Raw genomic sequence first — 26,588 nt, 5'->3', positions numbered from 1 at the left:
GGTGCACCAGTTTTCATTGAAGCATACTGAACAACTTTCTCAAACGGTTACACTTCTTGTTCTTGTGCTTTCAGATATTTCACGATTTTTTTTTTTTTCAATATGAACCTGTGAGAAAGCGGTGAACCATGCCACATGCTTAGCAGCACTTTCTGAAAGCATAGACAAGTTGAAACTCCAGCATTCCTGCCACGAGGCAGTTCACTGCAAAGAACCTCGTTTATTGGTTGTGACAAGGAGATAGAGTTCTCTGTCATTGAATGCTCGATGGGTTCCCATGATTTTGTCCGGCATGTGGCATCTGCATTCTATTGAAACTACCTGTCTACAGGCGAGGAAAGGTGTTATCTCCTTTTGACAGTGGCAGAGGAAGTGTGAGAACCTTGACTGCCCTGGCTGCACTATGAATTGCATCTGTATTCTGCAGTCTTCTTATTACTGTACATTGTCCATGCTCATAGATTTGTGATTGAGCTATCTGAACCTTTTTTGCCATCCCTGTGGGGGGCATTGTTTGAGGCTGTCCTGTTTTTTGCTTTTTGCATGTGCAAACACTTCTATTTCATCTTGAAGGATGTTGCATTGGAGCGTAGAATTCCAGGAGTTTGGTTATTCACTGCTGCAATCCTGGAAATGCTGTGATGAGTGAGCATAGCATAAATTCATTAATTATACAAACATGAGTTATCTTAAACTGCTGCACACATAACTCTGTTAAGTGTACCTTGAGGAGGACGCACCCACGCTGCCTTAAGGTGAGTAGTTGGCAACTTCCTCGAGCCTGGTTCTTGCAGGTCCCTGGGGGCCGAATGATCTCGCCTTCCAAGTGGAGCACAGCAGGCAGCGACCCACAGCAGCGGCTCACGTTCATCTTCAAGGGAAACCTGACAGCAGGCGCCCCTTCGACGTCCGCCTCCAGCTGCCACACCACGACACATCCGGTGCTGGCTCTCCCAGGTGGCCCTCCCAGGGGGTCGGCCAAGACGGTCCCCATCAAAGTCCTGACCCTTCCACCGGGTGCCTCTGGCCTCGCCCTCAAGTCGTCCCTTGCTGAGTTGATCTCGCCATCCGGCCAGAGCAGCAGCGGGCCAAGGTCGTCGGCAGCCAGTGGGTCTGTGTCACCGCCGATTCGATTAGTTGTCTCCAAGATGGCGTCTGTCAAGGCTGCCAGCCTCAGCGGTCCCACCAGCGGGAGTAGTGCCAAGAGAGCACTGTCACCTTCTGTCTCACCTTCGCCTTCTGCCGCTCTTGTGAACATGGTCATGAAGTCAGTGATGGTTGCTGGTGCGACGACATCATTAAAGGTTCGTTCGCCAGTGCCCAGCACTGAAGCTCCCAGTTCAGTGGTGCCGTCAAGTACGGCATCGTCAACCGACATGCTGTCGTCAGCGAGGGTGCCTGTGCTCGGCTTGCCCGAGCAGCAGCAGCCAATTGTGAGTGGTGCCTGTGAAATGCCGGTGGGAACGCCACCCGTCACACCTGACGACTCGAGGGAAGCGATGTGTGCAATGGCAGCTGCGCCATCTGTGGTTGTGACTGAGGCAGACACGCACGGGGCGTCGTCGTCTTCTTCCGTGGGGGTAGTGGTTTCTGCAACGGACGACAATGGTGGGGAGTGTGGTGCAGATGACGCCTGTTCCGCGGAAGAGCGCCTCGCGTTGCCGGCGACCTGTGTGGACGTTGCGGAAAGCGGCGAGGATGAGCTGGCGGTGTTGAGCCCCACAGTGATAGCCAACCATGTGGGATCACCCCAGCTTCCGGATTCACTGTCTACTTTGCTGGACATGGCGATAGACCCGCCTGATGACGATGACGACAGTGAGTCGGCCAGTGGCCAGGCATCGCCAGCAGCGCCGGTGTCGCTCCTGCTCGCAAACCACAAGGATTCGGAAGAGGAAGAGGCAGCAGTGGCAGAGCACGATGTTGACTTAGAATTGCTTCGGACATGTCCTGAGGCCTCTGTGTGTGCACCAGGAGACGAACTGGGGGACCCTGATGGGCTGCTCCGGAATCAAAGGCGGCGGGCAGCACAAGGTAGCCTAGCCCGCTATTCCATTCACTCTGCCTGCTCCATCAGTAGAGGCCAATTCATGGTGTGATTAATTACTGTACATGAATCGTTTGCTAGTTGATTATCATATCTAGCATGGCTGGGATAGTAGCTGACGTCCGTTTCTGCTGCACATGCGGCAGTAGCAGAGTGTTAGCTTTGGAGGTGTTCACTGTGACGTTGGATGCTTGTTTAAGACGGTAATTTGGATCTGGCAGAAAAATTGCTTTGTGTGAAACCTGGGTGGTAATTTCAAACAGTGAGAGCAGTGGGCTGTAAATGTGCTTTATGTTTAACAGGTAGCTGCAATATCCACTCGTTTTTAAAAAACTCCACAAGGGCCGTGTCATATGTTGTCATACCAGTTAAAAAAGAAGACGTGCGCTTCATGCTGATATTGGCAGTTTTTGTACTCTCGAATGGCATGAGAAGTGCAAAATGGCAATTTTTGCGAAAACCATTGCCTACATGGCCAGATTGCCTTTTTTAGATGTTTAAGACAGTAGCGGTAGGAGTGTTAATTTACCGTTGCCCTTGTCTGGCATCTTCTTTAGCTTCAATTCTGAGTTTGAAGAGATCCGTAAACCCGTTGTGCCTAATGCTGATATAAGCCAGTGCTTTGTGAGCACAAAGCGGTCCAGAAGAATAAGGCGATAGTCATAACTTCCGGTTGTGTAGCGCTGCTTGCTATAAAGGATGTCGGAAGCTAAGAGCAGTATCTTTTTTTTTTTTTTTTACTACTCAGTGCCAAAAATAAGCTGCGCTGCAGCGCCTAAATCAGATCTGGTTTATTTTAATCTGGCTTTGCTTGCGTGCATACTGGCCTAATTGGGATCCCACTTAAGGCTTAATTTGTGTTCAATCAAGAAGGGGAAGCAGACACGGTAGGTGATACTTGCACTGGTCGTATGGCTTTGGTAGAGTGAGGAAGTCTGTAGCATTAGCATGTTTTGCGGTGTGTTAGCTGCACTGCACTTGTTCTTTTGCGAATGATTGCTGCCGTACTTCATAGTGTCTCATATTACTTAGAAGTACTTGCCACATGCTTTGCAATGAACAGGAATAAAAGAATGACATGGAAACATTGTAAGAAATCAGTGAATGAGAACGCAGGTGCTGCTAGCAAGGCAGAATGCAACCATTTGGTTGGACGTTGTAACAGTTAGAGCACGTCAAACATTAGCATTTATAGAGGGCTGTTCTTGGGTCTGGTCGCAGTGATAGCAGACCCGTCAGGCATTGATTGTGTAGCACTCCCTAATGCTGTCGTGACTCGTGTAAATGATGCTGCCTTTCTCCTGCGGGTAAATTTAGTTGCTGTGCATCTGTCACTCAGAATTGGTGCATTTTATAGCCAGTCATGTGGAAAGCTATATCAGTGCCTGCAGTAGAACACTCTACAGACATTATGTGTACGTTGGGAGAGTTTGTGGCATTTGATCAAAATGCCTAGCTTCAGTGGTTGGCACCTCCCCAGGTGTAGGAGAAAAAGGGAGTGTGTTTGTGTCCAAAGAGAAGCAATATTACAGTTGGAGTAATATATTTTGTTTGTCAAGAGACCTTTCTGGGAAGCATTCTCTGTGTAGGAAATATTCCTTGGAAACTTGGAAAAGCAATAAAAAATTTGCACTGCCTGTTTTCCTTGGAAATCACTCATGCCATCGGTACAAAAGGCAGTTTCATTTGCCGCTTCCATGCAAACCAGAGTAATAACCGTGTCACACGAGCAGGCTCAGTTTTGTAATAGAGTCGAGGGCCTTGAGATTCTTAATTTGTAGCGAATGTGAAGAAGTTGTATCACTGCTGTGCGACAAACTCTCCCGCCATTGAGAGGATGCACCTGTGGTGCTGCCGTCCCCACTGGTATTGTATGTATGTGAACAGTGTGGCCACAAGTTTAACCTGAAAAATGTTTGCTTCTTAAAAGCAGCCTTAATCGCCGTAACATCTACTATTCTTTCGACATGCTTTAGCAGCACTTGCACATTTTTCAGCGAGCAGCTTTGTGGGTTTTTTAAAACTGAAATCGCAATTAATTCTGCTTGTAAAAGGGGGGGGGGATTTTTTTGGGTGTATTTCCAAGTTCAGTAATTTCTCAGAGATTTTGGTGCTCTAATTTTTTTCCCAGTGCATATATCCATGCGTGCACACTGCCATAGAGTGGACGCTACCACCACAACGGCCCCTGAAACCTTGGTAGGGTTCCATGGTGTGCCATTCACTTGATAGACTGCTGACTTGATGGCCATTGAAGCCGCGGGCAGCTCTTAATTCACCATTGGGTCGATAGAATGTTTTTTCGAGCGCTTACGAAATGCTTGTGCAATATCAGTATATCACACAAGAAAGCAAAGGCACTTAGCAAAAGAAGCAGCCCATTTAACCATCCAAGAGGGGTGCAGTTTTGCCACAGATCACTGTGTGAACTCTCGCTGTTCAATGTGCCTCGCAGTGCCCTCTCCCGCTGTCGTGGCCGAGGCCGGAGAGTCGGACCACTCGAGCGAGGAGGAGATGTCTCTGAGTGAACTCGCGCACAAATCGCGGGTGCGGCAACCTCGGCTGCCACCGCCGCCACGGCAAGGCAAGGAGAACGAAGGGCTTGTCGTGACGGCAGCAGACTCCCCCGCTCCGACGACTCGTCGTGAGGATGGTGGCCCAGGCCGGCCAAGGCGGCTGACGGCAGCGGTGGCGGCGGGAGAGTCCAAGGCAGTGCGGTCTAGGCTGGGCCAGCAGCAAATGCAAGGCGGCCAGCAGCAGCCACAGGCGTTGGCAAACCAGTCACCAATGGCCATCGTGGCTTCCCTCCCCGCCGAGCGGGGCTCAAGGCGGTCCCCAGCCACAAGTGAGCTTGCCCTTCTTAACACAAAGGTCACTCTCACTTGCCGTCCTTGGAGAGATTATCGCTGCTTTCTGATGTTTACCAAATGCTGAGTCTACAAGAACATCATCAGGATGACTTTGCATGAAGCAGTTTGAAATAGAAAAAATCGCTGGTATCAGTTGTGTTTTCATGTTTTCTGCAGGTAAAAATACCTTTATACAGCAAGTGGCAAAGCCTAGCGAACCTACTATAGTACAGTAAAAGCTCTATCATTCGGCATCAGTTGATTTGAAATCCTGGATACTTCATAGAATTTCTGTGGCTCCATAATTTCTAATGTAAATTTTTTTCGCCAACTCGAGAATGCCCATGTTCGACCAATAAAGCAGTGTGGTGCCACTTATATACGAGGCAGAAAGTAGGTTTTTGTGCCAACTTGAGAATATCCAAGTTCATCCAATATTGAACTTAATGCTTTACATGCCATCACGCAGAAAGCGGTGACACTCCGACCTAGGGCGCAGCTCAATGACAACCAGCTGTACAAAGTGACCTTGGGCAGTTCATCAGCACCAACATCTAGTTTCTACTTCGTGCATGCTGTGCGCTGCATGCAACTCTCCAATACAGCCCCAGTTTACCTGATAGTTGGGTCGGTTTTCTGCATTAGTACAAAAATTATTTTGGGACCAAGAAGAAAATTCAATAAAAAAGAGTTCCGTCGGAGCCCTCTCTATAACGATTCTCACTGTTGCACAGACTGCATTTGTTGTATCTGGAGTTGTAGCAAGGGGGCTTCTCTCAGCCATGCACACCTGCGGATCCTGTCACGGCTTTTTCCAAGTGCTCCATCACAGCCATGTGCTTCTTGTCAAGACCTTCACTGGCCGTGAACCGCTGTGGACTAATCCCGATTGAAGTGCCCACAGTAACTGGTGCTAGTTCAGCCTCCCTATCATCTTCACTACTATATTCCTGGCATTCAGGAAGAGCTCATAGTTCAAATGCAACGGCTATGTTAGTTCATGGCTCTGCGGTGTCAGTGTCATCATCTGCAGCAACGTAGTCATCCCAGGAGACATCGGGTCTGGCCAGCTGTGCATCAACAATATGTTGCCGCTAATCCACATGCTTCGTGGTGTCCGACCATGTTGTCTATCATTCCTGGGCCCATAAGCCTCTCCTTAAAGCAATTCATGGTGCACTGTGCAGTCTGTTCCATTCAGTGGCCTTGATAATCATTTACACAGCGGCTAAGCAGAGAGATCCGAACAGGGGTGTCAGCACCTGATCGGTCAGTTGCTGTCAGCATGCGCTGGATGGTGCACACAGCTATTAGGCCACCTTGAGCATGTGAGTGGTGCCCATGCCCAGTGGCTCCATGGATCTTGCATCTACTGTTTGGTGGCAAGAAGAGTATGGTCACCACAGTTGGGGAAGGCAGCTCGTGATGCATTGTGTAGTTGTTGAGCATGAGCTCAGCTTTGCTGTTCTTTCTTGCCATGTCATGGTCGAACTCGACAAATAACTTGGTGAACAAGTTGTGCGTCATCCAGGCCTTTATATTGTCTCCGTAGCATGTGGGAGCATAGCTTCCAAACAACAGTGGCCTGTGAGTCTTGCCAGTGGTGGTAGCAGCACAGAATATGGAGGGCCGATTGGGCAGGCGATGCATGCCACTTGACTGGCTAGGCCAGTTAGGTATACCTTGTAGCTGGTATTCAAACTTTTCAAATCGCTGTTGCTGGTTGATCACCGATCATGGGCAGTACTCACTTTCAGCGCTGCCAGTCTCGCAGTTACCGTGGTTCTCTCACTGTGGGCGCTTTGCCCAGCCAGCGTACATACTTGCACTGACTGACCGTATAGGCTGTTGGTGTGTGCTAGCCAGCACTTGTTTAAACTTTCAATGCTACCTTTTGCATTGCTTTCTTGGGTTGCCATTCTTTCAGAAGGAGCAGTTCAGGGGCAGTTCATGTGGGCTAAGAGAGATGCACTTTTGACCGCGGGTGGAGTTTACGGGGGCCTCCTCATTTGGTCTGCCTGACTGGTGCAGTGTTCACCTCAAGTTTTATCCGAAACACAGTGCCATTGTTCTAATACACGTCTTGATGGTAGCATCACCCTTGTAACATGCGAGCATGTGATACAACTGGGGTCATTATAAGTGGACTCAACCCTATTCCCAACTCTACAGTAACAAGCGAGTTGTTGCACAGCCTGACAGTGGTGTCAGTTTATAGTTTCCTTTGTTATTGTGATTTTATTTTCACTCCTCATGCACAGCCATTACTGAGAGCGAGATACGTCAGCCTGAATGTGCAGTGTACGTGTGTGCTGATGGCTTTCACAATGTGTGTTTTCGATGCAGTGCCCTCTGGCCGCGATCACAGGGCGTCTCCCCCACGACTGCCGAACCAGCGCAACTTCCGGCGGGACTCTGAGGTTAGGGACGAGGACGCTGTGGTCGTCATGAAGAGGAAAACCAGGGCGTCAGGCCCTTCCACGGGTGAGACATCTTTTGTAGGTTATAACTGTTGGTGTGCGGTTCAAGGAGTGAGGCGACTGAAGCAAGTCAAAGTTTCCAGTGAAAATTGATCTCTGCTCCCAGGGCTGTGAAAAGTTGAGCTGAAAAACTGAGAGATAGTTGTGCTGCTAAGTAATAAACTCGTGTGAGGGCCAAACCTTTTTTTTTAAAATTCGGGTGTGAATTTTAAGTTGCGGCGGCCCATACAAAAACTTACCATATTTACCTGAATCTAGGCCCATCACGATTCTACGCTGACACCCGAAAGTTGAAGGCCAAAAAAAAAAAAAAAAGCTTTCCTCGAGTGTAAGCCAGCCAAAAAAAAAAAATGAAAATGATAGCAGGGACAGCATGCAAACGGCGTTTATTTCCTGGAACCTCCTCCTACTCACTCATCATCACTGACCTTTTTATCACTGTACTCTTCTTACAATGCACAATTTTCTGTGCCATCGAGTGCATTAGAGATGCTGCACTTTCAGAATGAGCGTGCAACCAATCTTACCAGAATGTCCTCCCAGGCTGCAGCGATCCAGCTAGCTACAACTCCTAGCGATTTCATGAACTCTACCAATGCTGATTTGAGTCCACTTTGGGTAGCGGCCTTCGGGACCATGAAGGCCCTTCTCGTTGCGCGCAAGCAAAACATTCATCACCTCCCCCCCTCCAACGGTGAACATTCTTTTTGACCATACCGAAGTCCCGACTGGCTTGCAGGTTTGAAGATTCACTTGAAGGTGGCGCATGATAACACCGGTGTCAGTAAAAACCACGTTTGAAAACATTGCACTGCTACCGAAGGTGCCCACGCCACCACACGAAGAGAAAACAAGGTCAAAATAGGAGCCAATGCTGGCGTGTGCTTTTGTTGACATCGGCTAAGTATAGTAATGGCTACAGTGCTGTCTGCTGTTGGTGTTTTTTTTGGGGGGGGGTGCCACCTACATGCTGCTTTCTTTCATTTTTGTGCGTTGTCGTCCTACTTTATAAATACAACGATGAAATTTTCAAAGCTAAGCTGACCTAGAAGGGTTTCATACCTTGTGTTTATGAAAAAATTATTGGCCTAAATTCGAATAAATGCGGTAAGCTGTATGTTTTTTCTCAGTTATCGAGTCCAAAACTGGGTGCCGCCCATACACAGATGCAGCCCTTACGCGAAGTTATATGCTAGGTTGTTTGACAGCAGTTACTATGGGTATGGTCTCAGAAATGGTCATTGTGCTTCTCAGGCATCCGAAACTGACCACATTCCTCCTCTCCCCTCCCCTCCCACAGCAGCAGTAGGCTCCTTATGATACAAATTTTATCGGGACCAGAAGACTGCACAGAGGTTGAACTAAGGGCAGCATCTTGTCAGAATAACAGGCAGCATTTAAGACGGAAAACGGGAAGCCCCTGGTCCCGTTGTTGTGTCTTCTTTGTTATTGTTGATCTTGTCATGTTGGTTATATGGTTCGCCGCAAACCAACTGGCCCAAATAGCACTGGTGCTGTAGTTTGTGCGTCACTGTTGGTTGCACCTTCTTCGTTATACCTTGCACCATGAGCCTAACACTAGCCCAAACAAGAGTAATATCGTACAATCCTGTGCAATGGCCATACTCGTGTACGGACCGCACTCAGTGTTTTGGACTAGATAGCTGAGGAAAAAAATACTGATGTTTTTTTTTTTTTTAATTTGAGTATGGGCTGCACCTTCAAAATTCACACCCGGATTTTGAAAAAAAAAAAAAAAAAGTGCCGGCCCTCGCATGAGTTTATGCAGCACTCTTTAATATGCTTGATGTTGGCTGCAGTGCCTCATTGTCAGTCAGTTAAAGGGAAAGTTAGAATTAAGCGGGCTCAAATGGACAAGAGTCTATTGTATGAGAGAACTCCCCCCCCCCCCCCTCTTTTCAGAAAAGATTGAAACTGAAATGCACAGAAAGTGCTGCCAGAGTCCATCAGTACTTTTACCGATCATGGCGCTTTGCTGTCGAGATACTAAGGGGGAGCTTTGCACACTGCGAGAGGCGACTGCGATGTGGCGCTAAGTGTCGTTGGAGGGCACTAAGCGGACTGTATGGAAGGTGGCTGCCATTCTCAGTGAGTGATATTGTGCTAGTTTGGCATGTAGTTCTTGCGATTCATTTCACGTGTTGCGACTGGCGGGCTGCGTGTGACTGCCGCAGAGGGTGCTGAACAACGGCAGTGTACGCTTGCTGTTGTTACAGCTGAAGAAGAACTCAGAAAAGGGGTTTGCCATGCCTCATTTGTGGCACCGAACAGCGTGGAAAGTGAAAGCAGGCCATGCAGTCTCAGTTTATTTAAAACACTTCGGCATGAGTGACACCATCTGTGTCAAATGTTGTGTCAAGCTCATAGTACCAGTGGTTACTCAAGCTGGTCGCCGCGCCAGAAATTAGCAAAGTTTCACCTGGGAGTTAATTCAAGGAAATGGGTTCAGTGTGCAGTACACCTTTCGTCACGTCATGACCTAAAGGCAAGGCCCAAATTTTTGCTTTGTAACTTGCATGAAGATAAATTTCTTGCGGCAATTAGTTAGATAAACTGGTTACTGTTTGGCCATTTAGAAACCAAATGGCCAAACCAAAGAACACCAGCCATTACATGAAAGCTTGTACGTTTCAGGTCAGTTGATAATGTCCTTTCTAAGAGCCCATAAAATGCGGCATGTACGAGGGACAAAATGCGAAGTGTGGTCAACGCTTTTGCTGTGTCGTCGTCTTCCGTGCATCTTCGTCTTTTTTGCGCTTGTTAACCATGAATACGCACTAACTAGCCCAACTTGTCATATTAATGCAATGGTCAGAAAGTCCTGCGTTACTTAAGACTGGAAGATTGTGTACGACCACTTAGAAATGTCGCGTTTTGAGATAAGAAGCATGATATGTACGTTCAGGAGTGGTGACTGCTGCACTGCAGTGTTGCATGCTGGTTGCATGCGTAATTACTCTCTGCATCAGCAGACTGGAGTGAAATTCTCTCCAGCAACATTCTCATAGCAGCTGCACTTGTAGGCTATTCTTCCAGAACGCATCCCCTTCCCATTCTAAACAAAGGGCACGCATGTGAAGGAGCCACGATACAGCTGTTCGATGCGAGTGTGACTGCTGCCGCTTTGAGTGTAATTCGGGTGTATGGTGATCACTAGAGTGGCCCTTACACAAGTATATACCATATTGGTTCCCCGCAAAGGAAATAACCTGAATGTTGCACAAAAACATTGTAAACAGCGTTGGCTCTGACATGAGACCACCAGTGCCGCGTCTATGCCCTTGGGTGGTTAGTGGCGTCCCTAGTGGTGGCACCTTCTCTCCCTGTTTCAAACTTGCAGCCAAAGCTTCATGACCTGTAAAAATATCGAAGGGGATCTCGTATATATTGAACTCGAAGGGGATTGCAAGTATTTTGATATATCGATATAGTAGTTGACCGATTTTTCAGACTCCAATAATTTGGACATGTGCAATGTTTTGGACTTCGCTGAGGAACTGTCACACACCTGATAGGAACTTGTACATTTTCATGACCGCTATTACGGACTCTATGGAGTCCAATAGTTCGTTTGTTTGTTTTTTTTCAGACTAATATAGACGCAAACAATACTGTGGAGATTTATTTTCAACCAAAGGTCCATTTTTTAAAAATCTAAGATGGACGCGAGCTGGTGTCGCTGTCGCATCCAACCGGCTCTGCGCTGCCTTGATAGGCGCAACAGAGTCAGTCCTACGGACTCGCTTGGCTTTGTGTTTGTCATTGTTACGATTCGAGTCACTGGCACGCTTTTTTGTTGGTATCGAGGTGGCTTATGTTGAAAACGGGCAGCGACACCATCCGCTTCACAGGGCAGGTGGGGAGGGCGTAAGGGTGCAGTGGATGCTTTCACTTCCATTCGCTTCTTCTCGTGAGCTCCCACTTTATATTGAATGTTCCTCTCTAGAGTAGTTCGGTAGACAAGAACTACAGCAATAAGCATTTGCACGGGATTTCCAAGGGGATGGTTAGACTGTTTGATATAAACAGTAATTTCACATACGCAGGTTTGATATGGCCAGGGTTGACCATATTTATATGTACAGTAGAACCCCGCTGTTACGTTCCTCACTGCTGTGTTTTCCCGGCTGCTACGTCGTTTTCATCCGGTCCCGGCATAGCTTCCATAGGATCCAATGTATAAGGAACCCCGCTGTTACGTAGTAGCTATGAAAACGTTCCCGCATGATACGTCGCAACTTAGCACCCCGAACACGCCTGGGCTGAAGTAGGCAACGCACTCCAACCGCCATTTTGACTTTTGGCGAGTTTTGGCCGGGCTTGACCGGGCTTGGCTATGGAACTGGCTGCAAGAAGCCGCACGCTAGTTCGAGAGGCTGCCACTAGGTGGCCATTCGTGAAAAATGCTCTCACTATAAATTTTCCTTCCCTAATGGCTCTCACTTTTACGGTCGCCGCATGGTTGTTGGGCGGGTCGACTCCTCTTCTTCATTGTGCATTAAGCCTTGTGAACGTCGAACTTGTGCTTAGATGGCGTCGCGCAAGTGGAAGGCGCTTTCCCTTGAGGAAAAGCTGGACGCATTAAACGCTGTCGACAGGCAGCCAGCGCGGAAGAGAGTCGACATTGCCAAGGACCTTGGTCTCCCACCCTCGACGCTTAACAGCATCGTCTCGAAGAGTGCCAAGATAGAGGGGAATGCCGCACTCTTCGGCCCGAAGGCAAAGCAGGCTCGTGGCACCAAGTATGGAAACCTAGACGAGGCTGTTTTTACCTGGTACAAGCAAGCTCGTGCTGCCGGTGTCAACTTTGACGGCAGCATTTTGCGCGAGAAGGCGATGGACATAGCCGACAAACTGGGCATCACCGACTTTGCGGCATCCAATGGCTGGATTGACCGTTTCCGGAAGAGGCACGGCATTGCTTATAAGACGGTAAGCGGAGAAGCAGCGAGTGTCAACATGGAAGCAGTGGATGATTGGGAGGCCACCCTATCTGGAATAATTGAGGGGTATGAGCCTCGTGACATTTACAACGCCGACGAAACGGGCCTCTTCTTTCGGGTGCAGCCGTCGCATGTACGTCGCACCTCACAGCGACGCTGACAGCAGTGCAGCCTTCCAGGCTATTGAGAAACGTGTGGTGATTTTTAGCGAGTGAAAGAAACAGCAAGCCACCATTCTGGACTTTTTTAAGTCCTAAGCGCACTATGTGTAAATAAATTGTCTATAGTTGAAACCGCACTTTTCATTCATTTTCGGAGCTTTTCTCACTGTTGCGTTTTCCCGGCTGTTACGTTTTTTTTCCCTGGTCCGGTGAAAACGTATGAACGAGGTTCCACTGTATACTATATTCAGGTAATTCAGGTGCATCTCATACCTCTCTTGGTAATGTATAGTATATGGGGTTTGTCCCAGAGCAACACATGAGCTCTGAGGAACGCTGTAGTGATGGGCTCTGGAATAATTTCAACCACCTGGGGTTGTTTAACGTGCCCTGACGTTGCACATTATATGGGCGTCTTGCATTTCACTTCCATTAGAATGCGGCCACCATGGCCAAAATTGAACCCATGTCCTCGGGCTCAGCAGCCGAGTGCCTCAACTGCTGAGCCACTGCAGTGGGCTGGGTACCTGTCTTGGCTTGCTTTGTTGTTGTGTACACTAAAGAAACTGCACTGAAGTTTCATGTTATTGCAGCATGTTTGAAGGGGCCTTTGTTTAAAACTTTGCTGCTTTCTGTTTCCCCAACTTCTTTGCAGACCCGCAGCAGGAGGCGGCAGCCCCAAACAAGCGGCGGCGCTACTCCAAAGACAGCCATAGGTAGCAACCACCCACGGGGCCTTAGGAATGCAAAGAACACGCGTGCACTTGTACACACATATACACATTACCGAGTTCATACACACAGACACCCGGAAGTACACACTGTTGCCATGTGCTACCACTGCTACTCTTGTGCTACCTGCTCTGTACCACCCGTTGCTGCCGCCGTCACTGCTGCCGCCGCTCTGCGTTCCGCGGTGGCGACCTCGCATATTTTCCACCGAGGAGCTGCTGCCTGGAGAGGATGCCTCACTTGTTAGACTTTGCTCTCTTTCTCTATTTTCCCGCCCCTTTCTCTTTTTTTCTTTCTATTTTTCCAAGCCCACCCTTTTCCTGGTCTCTTCCCGGTCGACCCTGTGGCACCGGCTTCTCCTTGCAACCTTCTGGCGAGTATGCCCAAGCCAAGCTGGAGGCTGTGTGCGAGACTGTCTCCGTTAGACAAGCGACTTTCGTTGTCAGACAACTGTTTGTGGTGTTATTGGTGTGGGACGCAGCTGAGGAGTCGGGCAAACTGGATGTCTGGACACTGCTGCTTTTGTTGCACAAGCAAAAAATGCAAAAATGGCTCTCAGTTGTGTCTATCTGTTGATTTGTCAAGTTGAAGTGATGGCAAAGACAAAAATTGCTTGGAATAATCTTGAGAGCTGAGACAAGGGAAGGCCATTGGATTTTTTTTTTTTTTTCAGGGCAATCCGTCTCCCTGTCAGAAGTGCGATTTTACAAGTGTTTCATATGTTTATTACGTTGGCATTTAGTGAATGGCTATATGAGTGAGCGCAATACTCATGCTATGGTCTCATCCATCGTTGCGCTCGTATTTCAGTTACGTCAACAGCTTCTTAAATTGGAACAGGAAGTGCCTGTGAATGTGTGGGGGCCCCCGTGATTATCTAGCTCCGGTAGTGGGCTGAAGTAGTGCCCTATTGTGGACCCTTACAACAGGCCTGTAGCCTTGAGAACTCTAGACCATGCTTAGCAAAATGCCCACTGAAATGTCATTGCATTTCAGTGGCTTAGGGGGAGATGGACTGATGGTAGACAGCTCGTGCCCATGCTCAGGTGTGAGGTGGTTAGCGAGGCCTCAGAGACATCCACGTTTTTTTTTTTCTTTTTCCAATACTGCAATTTCCTTTAACACTACCAAAAAGCCGCGCATCTGCATGAAATGCAGTTTCTAGGTTTCTTTTTTCTCATTTTCTGCCTCTCCCTTATGGCTGTCGTTTCTACTTTGTGCTTCTTTTTTTTTTCCTTCCGGGTTAGTGCAGGGAGGCGGCTTGCAGTAGTGGTGCATGCAGGCGGTCGATTCGCTTTCCCTGCTGGCAGCGTTAGCCGTATTCCTCCCCCTGGCTTTGTGGCAAGGAACTCCGTAAAGCTGCGAAGCAGTCCTTGGGGTTCATGGCTGCAACTCCTGCATAGACAGAGGTGGCAAAGAGTGTTGGTGACCAAGGGATGAGCACTAGTGACTATAAGGCAATGCTGAGGCCGGTTCCAATGCAATGCTTTGTATTTCTTTTTTTATTCTTTTTCCCCCTCTCCCCGTCATCCTGTTTCTGTTCTCCATCTCGCCTTTTCCTAGTGAGATGTCTGCTGTGAGACACAAAATGAAAAAAAAAAGAGAGAGGTTAGAAGAATTTATACATAGACCACTTGGATGATGTACTATAATTGTGTACAGAAATGTGAATGACGCTAAGAGAACGGTAGACGCGCGTTGTTTCTTTATGTACGATTCTTTTGTCTGCCTGTATCTCTGTTCTTGGTTTCCGTTACAATATGTCATTCACCTTCGTTTTTTTTTGCCACTTAGTGTTTTTCATCATTTTGTCTGCATAGGTGTGTGTGTGTGGATAAGGGCGTAGAAACGTTTTGTTTGTTTTTCCTTAGTCTCTACACGCTTCTGCTGCCATCGCATTGTAAATACATCATGCCATAGACACACACATGCGTGATGCATTGTACAGAGTGTGCAGAAAGTTGCTTTTTTATTATCTTTTCCCCTCGTTTCATTTTGCAGGCAACAGGGCCTTGTGGGGGGGAAAAGTACTGTTCTGTGTTGTCTGGGTTCGTCGTTACATGCCTACTCCCTCCCTTTTTTTTAATTTTAAAAAAATTTGAGACACAAATGTTTGCCACCGCCTCGCAAACCTGCTTACATGATTACTTTTGCCCTGTACATTGCCGTTGAGTCGCCTGTGTTGTTCCCGTTTTTTTTTTTTTCCCTCCCTCTGCCTCGAGTGAGGGAGTTGTGACGGAAGTTTCATCCCATACACATGAGGCACGTGGGCCTATGAGTTTTGCGTTGCTTGTAAATACAGATCCAGCGTTTATTATGTTAGTGCCTGTGTATTTCTCTGGCCACCCTTTTATGTTTTTTGTGCTGTTGCAGAGTCAAAGATCGCTACTACTTTATATAATTTTTTTCTCACCCTTCTTATCAGGCAGGTTCTGTGGGAGTCTGCATGTTGTGCATTTCACACCTTTCCCTCCTCTTTTCCCCTCACCTTTGCCGCCTGCTGTTTGCATCGCTCTCTTCCCCGCTCATCAGCGTGCGCAGTGGTCATTGTGCCTTCTGCCCAATCATCAGACCTGCTCCATTTTAAAAGCGAGAAGTCATTTGAAGTCCCTCCCTTCGTCATGCCACACCTTTTTTTTTTTTTTTTTTACACACGGGGGAAAGGGCTGAGTCTCGGCCGTGGTGTACTGGTGTCCGTGCCAAGGAAAGTTGAGTGCAGTAGGCAGCGGATTGGTGTCCTAAGTGAGCGTGCGAATTCTCATCTACTTCACCACTCTGTCGAGTAATCGTCACTCACGTCGCCTTTTATGTTTTTTTTTCCTCCTCCGTTGTTGATGGCCGACGACACTATTTAACTGTATTGTGTTGCACAAAGAACAAATTCATGAACGCTCATGGCAGTGCTTGGGTTCATTTTTTTTCCTCCGTCTCCTTCGACACTAAGCAGTGGCTGCAGTGTGCTGTCCTACCTAGCGTAATAGCAGCAGCTGTTAGAGAACAAAATCTGCTACGCCCTGTGTAGCCATACCAAAGCCTTGAGGTGAGAGACAAGTGCGGAAAGGTGTTCTCAACAGACGGGATGGAGGGAGGTTTTTCGAAATGGGTGCAGTGCAAGATAGACGGCATTGACAGGCGCTCTTTTGCGGTCATCGGTGTGTTTCCTCATGACATGGTCCCACTGTTCTTAACCCACTCCCCTTTTTAAAAATTTTTTTTTCTCCGCTGCACATTTCTTTAGCAGCACCTGCGCTATTGTACATAGACTCTAGATTTTCCTTCTGCCACCACACATTCTCTCTGGCTGCCCGCTGTACAAATGATTTCAGGGCAAATATATTTTGTTTGGGGCTCCGTGAGAGCGGGTAACTAGAAGCAAAAGGGCCTTACGACGATGCAAAAGAAGAAACAAAGAAAGTTGCCTCCTGTCAGTACTGTAACGAAGTAATGCCTCTGTGTGGTATATGCACTACTGCTCCTGTTGATTCATTTCCCCCTCCTGTTTGAATGGAAGCCTTTGGCAGTGGTTTGAAGGGACGTCTCTGGAGGCTGCTTTGTCCTCAGTGCAGTTCGTTGCAATGCCACCCCCCCCCCCCCCCATTCCTTTCCTCCCCCTCTTGCCACTGTTCACATTTATTTATTGGAACCCCGGTCGTTATTTAGCACAGCCTGGTGTGGACGAGGTGCCCAGCAGTTATCTCTTCCCCATGTTGAAAGCCTTTCGGCTGTGGCTAGTGGTTAGGCAAAGATACTAGCAATGTACAGACAGAATTGGGTCACTGATAGTTAACTTGTGTCCATGTGACCATAGCAGGCTTTCTTTTTCTCCTGCCATTTTCATGTTGTCATCGGTGACAGCACCTCTGGATGACGGGCTTAGTTGTGGAATAACCAGGTGCATTGATTAAAAATACATGCCTTGTTGCCTAGCAACGAGGGAGCAACTTTTTGGGTATTTTTGCATGGCCGTCATTCTTCTCAACTTTGGCTTGTTGGCTTCCTGCGGTTAGCAGGAGCAAATGCGAGTTGCGCAATTTTTAAGCCTAGTGGAAGCGAAAATGCAACTGTGGGGAGCTGATAACACTGGGTGATAGCACCTACCAAGCAAGAGCAGCGAAAGCAGAGAGCGCTCAGCAATGAACACTTGCTTCTCTGCCTACTTTCCCTTCCCGCCCTCCTCCCTTTCCTGCCTATTTTTATGGAACTCGTCGTCCTGTTTGTTCTTACCTTCCTTTGCTATTTGTGGTTGTTGCATCATGTTTTTTCACAATTTTTTTTTTCGTCAGAATCTTGTAACTGCCTTGTGAATATATTTGTACATTTGCTGCAACATCTCTGTATAGAAGAAAAAAAAAAAAACCACAGACACTATGCCTGCAGATTGTAATGAAGAAAAAACTTTTTATGGTTTGTTGTGAGTTTTCATACCGGTATTAAAAACTGTCACTTGAACACATTGCGTCAAGCGTGGTAATTTTTCACCCCCACTCCATACATCCTCTTTGTGTAGAGGCTGCTAAATGTAAGAACTGTGCTTTCTGGACAGCGCACACCATGTAAAGGTTAGTAGTAATGCAAACTGCTACTGAAGCAAGCGTGTTTTGCAGCCAGGCAGAAGTTGCAATAAACCACGAGGGTGCGGGAAAAACTGCTAATCCAAATGGTTGCAAAGAATGGGAGCAACAAAACATTCTCGGAGGTGGCGGGGGCATAGACTAGTCCGACAGAGTTTTCTCTCTAGCAAAACTCGATGAAAGGCCCTTCACCACAATTCATTACGTCTTGCAATCTGATATTGGTTTCTAGAGGTAGTGGAAGAGATGACGTTATGTCGGACGGCAATATGTACTGCTTCTGCGAACGCTGCTTAACCTAGACTCATTACTGTTGATGTACGTCAACAAAAGTAATAGCAAATCATCTGGAACTACACGGTACAGGAACCTTGGAAATTTTCAACTTTTGAGCACCATGCGGGTGTGGATATCGATGCCATTTCCATAGTTAAATGCTGTCATGCTTTCTTGAGTAATACGGTGCGAATTGAAACAAGGACGAAGGAAGACTCGCAAGCATAAGCGCTGTATTAATGGATTACCAAGTTGGCCAAGGCTCAGGTTTAGTGCTGTCTTGGTAGTTTTTGGATGGTGCCATTTTTGGCTTCATTGCCAAAATGCTGTGTTTTTGTGTAAGCCTTATTTCGAGCAATAATTACCCGCAGTGTTCGATAGAAGAAATGAGGTACGTCTGGAGCGTGTAAAGAGTGCGGCAAAAAGATTATGCAGCTCCATGAATTTGGATAATCTTTTTAAGTCCATAGACAAGGCGGAAAAGCTCGGCTTGGAACTTTTCTTCGCTGCAAAAACTCGTAAAGTGGACTGCCCACTGCGGGTAATTATTTCTGAGAATGGGACATGGCAGAAGTCGCTTGCAAGGTTTCTGCAGCAAAACTTAAATGTTCTTACGATTGATGACCCTTTTAAGGTGAAGAACTCTGATGAGGTGATCAGATTTCTTAAGGGCAGGCCCAAGGCGAACCTGTCGGCTTTCTTAGTCGACATTAAAGACCTTTATTATTCTATTCCTCAGGACAACCTGTTGATCAGTGTCAGGAACTGCATTGACAGACACGGAGTGATTCTGTTTCAGAACAGTTGTGGTCTGTCCGTAAATAACTTAATAGAATTGCTTTCAACGTACCTCAAGTCTACATTCGCTGTTTGGGAAGGTAACATCGTCACTCAAAAAAACGGAATATGCATTGGCTCCTGCGTTGCTCCTGTTTTGAGCGACATTTTTCTAGCGGAGTGGGACCGAGAGTTGAAACGCAGAAGTGAAGGTTCCAGTGTTGCGGGCATTTTCAGATATGTTGATGATTTTCTCGTTTTTACCAACTCACAGGATATGTCCAATCAGGCTAGCATGTTCAGTATCTTTTATATATTTTCCGAATGCCTTCATCCACTAATCCTGACGCATGAAAAGGCTGTGAACGAATTCATCAGATTTCTTGATCTGGGCATTTATTTTTCTGCTGACCATGTGTGTTGGGCTTATGAACCGCGAGGAAACAAACCTGTCCTTCCTTTTGGTTCAGCTCACTCAAAACTAGTCGAACGGGCAATTGTAAAATCTTGCTTTTGCAGTGCTCTTACGAAATCATGCGAGCATCGACTGGATTATGCGTTTTCTAGCCAGGTGACCCGGTTGAGCGGCTCTGGCTACCCGTGTTCACTCTTGTTATCGGTTGCCGAGAACATGCTCAAAGAAAGCAGGGAAGTAGTGCCGGACACCGTTGGGACTGACACAAATTGGAAGAAAAATGTGGCGGTACTACCGTACATGCACACCGTCGCCCACCAGCTCAAAAAAATAGGGAAAAGAGCAGGTGTGCATGTGGTGTTTTCCGCACCAGAGAAGCTGTCGAAACTGTGCAAGAGGGTAAATTCCACCATTACTGTCAGCGATTCCTGCACTGCTAGGCACAGGCAACCTTTTGTAGAGTGCGCAAAAAACGTAGTGTACTCTATACCTTTGCCCTGTGGCCGAGCCTACGTTGGCCAAACTGGCAGATGTCTGAACGAGAGGCTCATGGAACACAGCAATAGTGTCATCGGGGCATCCCGTCATCTAGGCACACACTGCCGTGATTGCCAACAGTGTAAGGAACGTGGTCCTTTTTTGGGAAAAACAACAGTTCTTCATAAGTATGTCAGCAAAATTGCCAGAGAGATAGCAGAGGCTGGTGAGATTGCAGAAAAAGGAGATTATTGTGTCAGCACCCCTTTCGTGTTGTTAGGTGATAAAGAACGTCGGGTCTTAGGAATTTCCAACTAGGGTATCATGGTTTTGTTCTTGTTTGCGTCCCGACATTTAGGTTTTAGCTTTATGTTGTCTTCCTTGTACCTGTGATGATGTGTTTCCTTTGCGGGTTGGCGCTGCTACCAGTCTCACATGACTTTCCTTTTCGTTGCTGCGCATGCCCGCTGTATGCTATATGTAGTTGCTGCGCGCAGCAATAAACGTTGAAGTCGGCGCTTTGTGGTGTCTCCCCTCAAGTCCATGTTTGTCTTTGCGCTGTGATTGTAAGCATGAAGTACCAACACGCCCAGCAACTGATTTTAAGTAACCTAACCTAAAACCACAGTTAATGTACCAGGTCATTTGTCAAGCCATAAAAGCCAATGCCAACCACCGCGGCGTGGTTTCTATTGTTGAAAAAATCTGATACAAATCAGCAAATGCACCTGAAAAAAGGTCTCCAAACAACAAATTGTGTTGAGCTAGTGCCATGACATCGCTGGCAGTCGCCTTGCATGTGCTAGCATGGCATCACAAGGTGACCGACCGTGACACCATAGCCTGTAGGTTGACACCATTGGTTGGAGGGCTTCCTTCAAAGGAGTTTACTGTTTTTGCTTTTTGTATTTGACTACAGCCACTACCACACTTCAGACTGAATTTGTAAGGTAGTAAAGTTAATTAAAAACCTCTCGGCATACATGGCAGGCTTGAGAGATCAAAAATCTCGAGACACGAGCAGAAGTCCGGCAAGAACATGGATTTATTATCTACACCGCCCCGTGGCACACGCAGGAATTAAAGACAGCAGTTTGCGGGGACCCTGCAAGTGAAAACAAAACAGTGATACAATCATATCATTGGCAGGCTTCTTTCACAGTTCCAAGTCATTTTCTGGACGTGTCAGTGTGTCGCAACATGTTATAATTTTTTTTTCTCTTCCAGAGCAGGATGGATATTCATGATTTCATTCTTCAAGGTCATTTATTACAATCTGCACATGACCCTTTCCTGCTCAGATAGTCACAGCCAGATATTAGTAAACTTTTTGTGTTTATACTCTGTCACTGATTGCGTACGAGAGTGGAGAGAGCGAAAAATCTTTTTCCTTCAGCTGAAACTGACCTACGCGAGCATTAGATGAAAAACCATAACCAGGAAATTGCAGTAACAGACGTCAAAAGGCTAGTATAACTGTGAAGAATCTGTTCAGAAGGATAGATCTTCACAAAAGAGAGTTGGTCTTTCGATTCTTGGATTGACGCATCAAACAAACCTGGCTGTCTGCAGCCAAGTCAAGACCACATGCAACACTGACCGAAGCAATGAAGCCATAACCCCGGAGATACTATGACGAAGTAGGCAAGGTAGCCAGCAAGCACAATGGGAGCGGTGGAAAAAGAAAAAAGAACGGACGTCTGATGTGTTAGCTCTAAATAATGAGGACTCATCTCGGAGGTAAAGCCCAGCATGTGGATTGCAAAATTGCAATAGAACTGCCCTTCAGGCTATTTTGGGCACACATCTACACACTTTCTAATCAACCAATGAGGATATGGCGATTTACAAGATATGTTTGCTGAAACACAAGTGTTCACAGCTATCAAGTGGTTTGTACTCATCACCGAGGAGATGAAAACGAGTTGTAGAAATTTGCTTGCATGGAAAATAAAAATGAAAGTTGCGATGGGCACTTAAGGTCCTTACGCGCTATGAATGCGAAAGCATCCTTTGACCTAAAGGCCTTTACCCCGAAGGCCTTCATCATTGTCACTGTCAATAATGGTCCTCATCATTATTTAGCCATGTCCTTTGTGGCTCCAAAACTACCACTATCACTAACTACTGCTGTCTCGTCTAATGTTGTCGCTTCATTGCCTATGATCACCCATTACTATCTTATGTCAACAGCTGACTTCATGCGAGACCATGCATTGCTTAACCGCTGCACCACTATGCCATTAGGGGTCTGAAAACTCCGTGATCTATGAATCTATGAAAGAAAAGGAGTACTTGGAGTAAAGTAAAGGAGTGCCATGGCAGGGCCACGTTTCATTGACGATTAGCCATTTAATGCATTTGCATTAAAAGATGGGAACTTGCAGCAGTACCCACTGTTCAGTTGAATGCTGACATCAGGCTGATGATGCTACCTTAGTCCAATTCCTGCTAAGTGGAACAGCAATTTAAAATTGTAATTTGCCCACCAAGGCAGATTCAAATAAATTCAATGCAATGGCCACCTGCCCATCAAAGCACTTCGCATCAGCTTATTGGTAGAGAGATAGACAGCCTCCCGAAGAACTATCTGTGCAAAAATTATCCTTACGGGAGCTCAGGAAGAGCAACTTGTGTCTCACAAGCGCCACTGGTGGGTGTTTGAAACAGCCACCTGCCGGGGCAGCGGTGCATTGCTTAACCGCTGCACCACTACGACAGTAGCGGTTTGAGGACTCGGTGTGATCTATGAATCTATGGAAGAAAAGGGGTACTTGGAGTAAAGCAAAGGAGTACCATGGCAGGGCCACCTGTTTTTTTTTTTTTTGTGACCCAGACAGTCGGACGGACGCCAGCTTTTCTTGAAGACTGGACCTCTAATGCTACTGCATTAATAAGAAGACCAAACACTCCGCAGTTTGTTACATTAAACAAATTTCAACAGCATGCTGACGTGGAAACACAAGAATGTGAAGGCATCTAGTCAAAATCTGTAGGCACAGCACGTGGCAAAGGGTCTCCAATGAGTGAACGCTGCTCAATGTATACACCACATTCAAGACTGCAACCTAATTTACAGTCTAAAATAAGGCACGCATATCTAAAGGGGGATAAGGAAGCTGTAGGGAAGTGTGTAAGCTTACCATTAATCCGCAGGCTTAAGAACTCCAGCCTTGACCATTTTCTCATACTCAGCCTCAGGATCATAGTTCCTGCGAACACAAGTGAGAATGTTGCATTTCTTGCAAGTGGACTGCCGCAAAGCACTGCTGCACAGGCATGAAAGTGCAGGGAAGGCAGGAAGATGGGATTCTTGAGACCATAAAAAATGAACAAGGGTCACGGGGGAGCCTTTACTTCATGAAAGTAGGCTATACAGACAAAGTTTTCCAGGTGAAATGTTCACAATGTATGAAACCGAATTTGTGAAGCAACACAGTGGCTTACACTAAATGAAAGATGATAGTATGGATGGTGTGGTATATGGAGCTTATTGTCCCAAAGTGACGTGGACTATGGGGGATACCACTGTGGAGGGCTCTGGAATAATTTCGGCAACCTGGGGTTCTTGAAACCAACATCGCACAGTACACAGGCGCCTTGCATTTTGCTTCCATTGGAACACGGCCGCTGTGGCCAGGATCGAATCAGTGTCATAGGGCTCAGTGCCTAAACACTGGACCGCTGTGGCAGGAGATATGTGATCACAAGCACCTGTGGTCATACTGCCTTACACATTCTAGCTGTATTTTTTGTTTAAACAGAAAAATTGATTTGGTTCAGTTGACTGCCTTGCTGATTACCTCTTAACAACCAGCCTAGCATCTTGAAATTGGTCAAAAGCACAGACAAACACGCTAAGAGTTACGCTAGTCTGTTGTACATGGGCTCGGGTTGTTTTACTTGTACAAAACATGCTCACAAACGTACCAGCAGACAGCGTTTGTATTTGCCATTCCCCTTCTGAGCTGTTACTGTGTTTCTGGGCTACGGTACGCATTCAGCACTGGAAAAGTGTGTTCTTGTTTATGACCTCTTGCCTTTGTAATGTTTGGGTATGCGGATTGCTGCCCACAAGCAGAGGAAAGGAGTGCGTACTTGTAGAAGTCTGCGTAGCGCTGCTTTCGGGGGTTGGCGTAGAGGTATCGCCACGCAGCTCCTCCGATGACGCCCAGAGTCAAGCAGATGGCAATGTGCTTCCGCAGGTGGCTCTTCAGAAGCCCATGGAACTGTGGTCGTGCCACTTGAGACATGGTGCCAGGTGCTCCTGAAAAAAAAAATGCAAATAAGCACGCTTCGAAGTGCAACTGCTGCATTAACGCATTCCCTTACTGGCCACAGAAGCCCCTGTATTCTGTTAAAAGATATCTTTTACGTTCACAACTCCTTTCCCTACATCTATCTTCCCAAACTCAGCTGGGTAACGTGGTTAAATCCTTTTTCCTGCCTGTGCGGCCATGTCATGCGCACAGTGTACGGTTTTAAAGACAAAGGTGATCGTTACTATTATCCAGGTGACCTCTGCAATGCGAATGCTTTTCGATGCTACAAAAAAAGTAAAAACGGCGGGCAGGCAAAACGACTTCTTCACACTCCGTTAAATTTACCGCTGCCGAAGTGGAAACACGGAGTTTAGATAACGGCGTCCGGTGCTCGCAGGCTCGACATTCATTGAACCAGAGGCGGCGGCGGCGGTTGCAGTCAAAATCGCTCACGTGCTAAGCTCGGCGCATGTTGCTGCAGCTAAGGCAACACGAAATCTCGGATCCAAAGGCACGAACTGTGGTGGTGCAGCAGGACTAAACGAAACAAGTCGTAATTCCCCAAAAGAGACAAATGCGGCAGTAGAGACCATGCTATGCAGGCTACGATGGGTGCTGCCCGTTGGAGTACGTGCGAATCGAGATTGATCAGAAACGCACAGCCAATGCCCACCACTAACTCTTCTACAGGTGTTCAAAAGTGATTCAACCTCCACAGTGAACGCAGCACCCATTCTCAATTCATGCATGATACCCGTGACAACAATTTACTTTTTACTAACCGATCTAGCCGTTTCACCAACGAAAGCAAGCTCAACAAACCGATTATTGACCTTCAAAGAGTCACCCCCCAAAGATCTGCCTGGTGGTGTTTTATGCTAAATGAAGCCTAAGCCAGCAAGCGTAACAGAAGAATAAACTTAGGGCAGACCCGTCAGGCTAGCACACAATAACCGCGGTGAAGAACTACCTTAGAAGATGACTTCCTAAACACGATAAGTGCCGGCAACACGACGAAAGTGCTCCAGCAAATGGCTTCCCACCACGGACATCTGGATCGCAGATTTGTGTACGTTATTTTCAGCTTTGAGCCCATTCAAATTCTTTATAATTTTTTTATTTTAAAAGTCTTGTTATAATAAATTAGAAACATACGCGTAATAACGTTTTTTTATTTTCTTCATGTGCGGGCTTGCATTGAGGCCGAAGCCGGAGAAAGGCGCCACATTCAAATAGGACTATGAAGCAGAACAATAATATGCCGCATAGCAAATCAAAGAAAAGGGGTGAAGGAAAGAGATTTATGCCGACGAGTGCAAGCCGTTGCTCTAAGCAGGATACTCTGCCACCCCTTATCTGAAATTTGAGAACGCAGAAAAGGACAAAAGGGCAAATTGATAGACTCGCCGCGGTGGCTAAGTGGTTAAGGCGCTCGTCTACTGAGCCGGAGTACTTGGGGTCGAACCCGACCGCGGCGGCAGCGTTTCGATGGAGGCAGAACGCAAAAGGCGCCCGTGTGCTGTGCAATGTCAGTGCACTTTAAAGATGATCCCCAGGTGGTCGAAATTATTCCGGAGCCTTACACTACGGCTCCTCTTCTTTCAATCTCTCCTTTATCCCTTCCCTTACAGCGCGGTTCGGGTGTCTACCGAGATATGTGAGAGAGTTAGTGCGTCATTTTCTTTCCTCAAAAAACAATTTCTACATGTGCTTCCTCCCGGAGATATCTATGGGCTAGCGTCCATATTACAGATACCGCTCCGACCGTTCGTTTTTGTCCTAAAAGGCAGGAGGTAACGTGGCGCCGGCTTCAGACGCGAGCCTTCTCTAACCCGTCAAAACCAGCTCACATGCACCCAACACAATACAATCCAACTTGCAAAGAATGCGGCGAGATAGCCGGATACGATCACATTCTATGGGGCTGCAAAAAGGCGCCGCCACCGGCGGACCTACTACCAGTCCCTTCTCTAGAGCGGTGGGAGGCTATACTGGCCAACTCAGACCCGTTGACAGAAGTCCGGGCCACTGAGTGGGCTCACAAGATCGCAGAGAACCACGGGCTCGAGGCCATATAGTATAGCGCCCATATAGGGCTCAATGCTGACAATAAATGTTTTCCAATCCAATCCGCCTCCTCTGAGCTTTCGTTTGTACAGTAGCGCTCCTTCGGGTTAAAGTGACATGCAGCTTAAATTTAAAGCCAGTGAACGCCATTTATGAAAGAAAAGAAGGGCCACACTTGTTCGTCGTACTTCCGAAAAAGAGAACAATGACGCTTGACGAAGGTGACGTCCGCCACGTACACGTCACGCCACGTGCCTCGCCCCCGTGTCTACTACACGAGCAAACACTTCGAAACGTGTGCTTGTTCGAGCGCTAGCGCTACTTCCAGGTAGCAGCTGCCGTTTTTTTTAATCATTCGAATCCTTTCTACTCCAGGGCTCTTCTGGTAACCGGTCCAAGGAGGTTGCTCGCCCGAAGGTAAGACCTCGTCATCGAAGCATCTCCGTCATGGCCTCGGATCGACAACGATGGAGGAGGACCCTGTTCAGCGAGGCTTCCATGTCAAGTGTA

At 47.2% G+C, this 26,588-nt stretch overlaps 2 protein-coding genes across 2 annotated transcripts in view; one reads left to right on the top strand and one right to left on the bottom strand.

The window, feature by feature from the left end:
* The window catches only part of LOC144108806 (uncharacterized), a 46,676-nt gene extending 28,994 nt beyond the window's left edge, over positions 1-17,682 (top strand). Inside the window, exons 7-10 of the mRNA XM_077641987.1 lie at positions 795-2,034; positions 4,503-4,892; positions 7,243-7,380; positions 13,157-17,682. Coding sequence (XP_077498113.1) covers positions 795-2,034; positions 4,503-4,892; positions 7,243-7,380; positions 13,157-13,221 — 1,833 coding nt within the window. The 3' untranslated portion in view covers positions 13,222-17,682. The remainder of the gene's footprint in view (positions 1-794; positions 2,035-4,502; positions 4,893-7,242; positions 7,381-13,156) is intronic.
* Positions 17,683-20,776: 3,094 nt separating this feature from the next.
* On the bottom strand, positions 20,777-25,074 carry LOC144106409 (cytochrome c oxidase subunit 6C-like). The gene is made up of 3 exons (XM_077639214.1): positions 24,982-25,074; positions 23,848-24,016; positions 20,777-22,961 (listed from the first exon to the last, which is right to left on the bottom strand). The coding sequence occupies exons 2-3, from the start codon at positions 24,000-24,002 to the stop codon at positions 22,895-22,897; spliced, it is 222 nt and encodes a 73-aa protein (XP_077495340.1). The 5' UTR covers positions 24,003-24,016; positions 24,982-25,074; the 3' UTR covers positions 20,777-22,894.
* Positions 25,075-26,588: the final 1,514 nt, after the last annotated feature.

The sequence above is a fragment of the Amblyomma americanum genome, chromosome 10 (genome assembly GCF_052857255.1).
Source record: "Amblyomma americanum isolate KBUSLIRL-KWMA chromosome 10, ASM5285725v1, whole genome shotgun sequence".
Lineage (NCBI taxonomy): Eukaryota > Metazoa > Arthropoda > Arachnida > Ixodida > Ixodidae > Amblyomma > Amblyomma americanum.
This window is presented reverse-complemented; position numbering and strand designations above follow the sequence as displayed.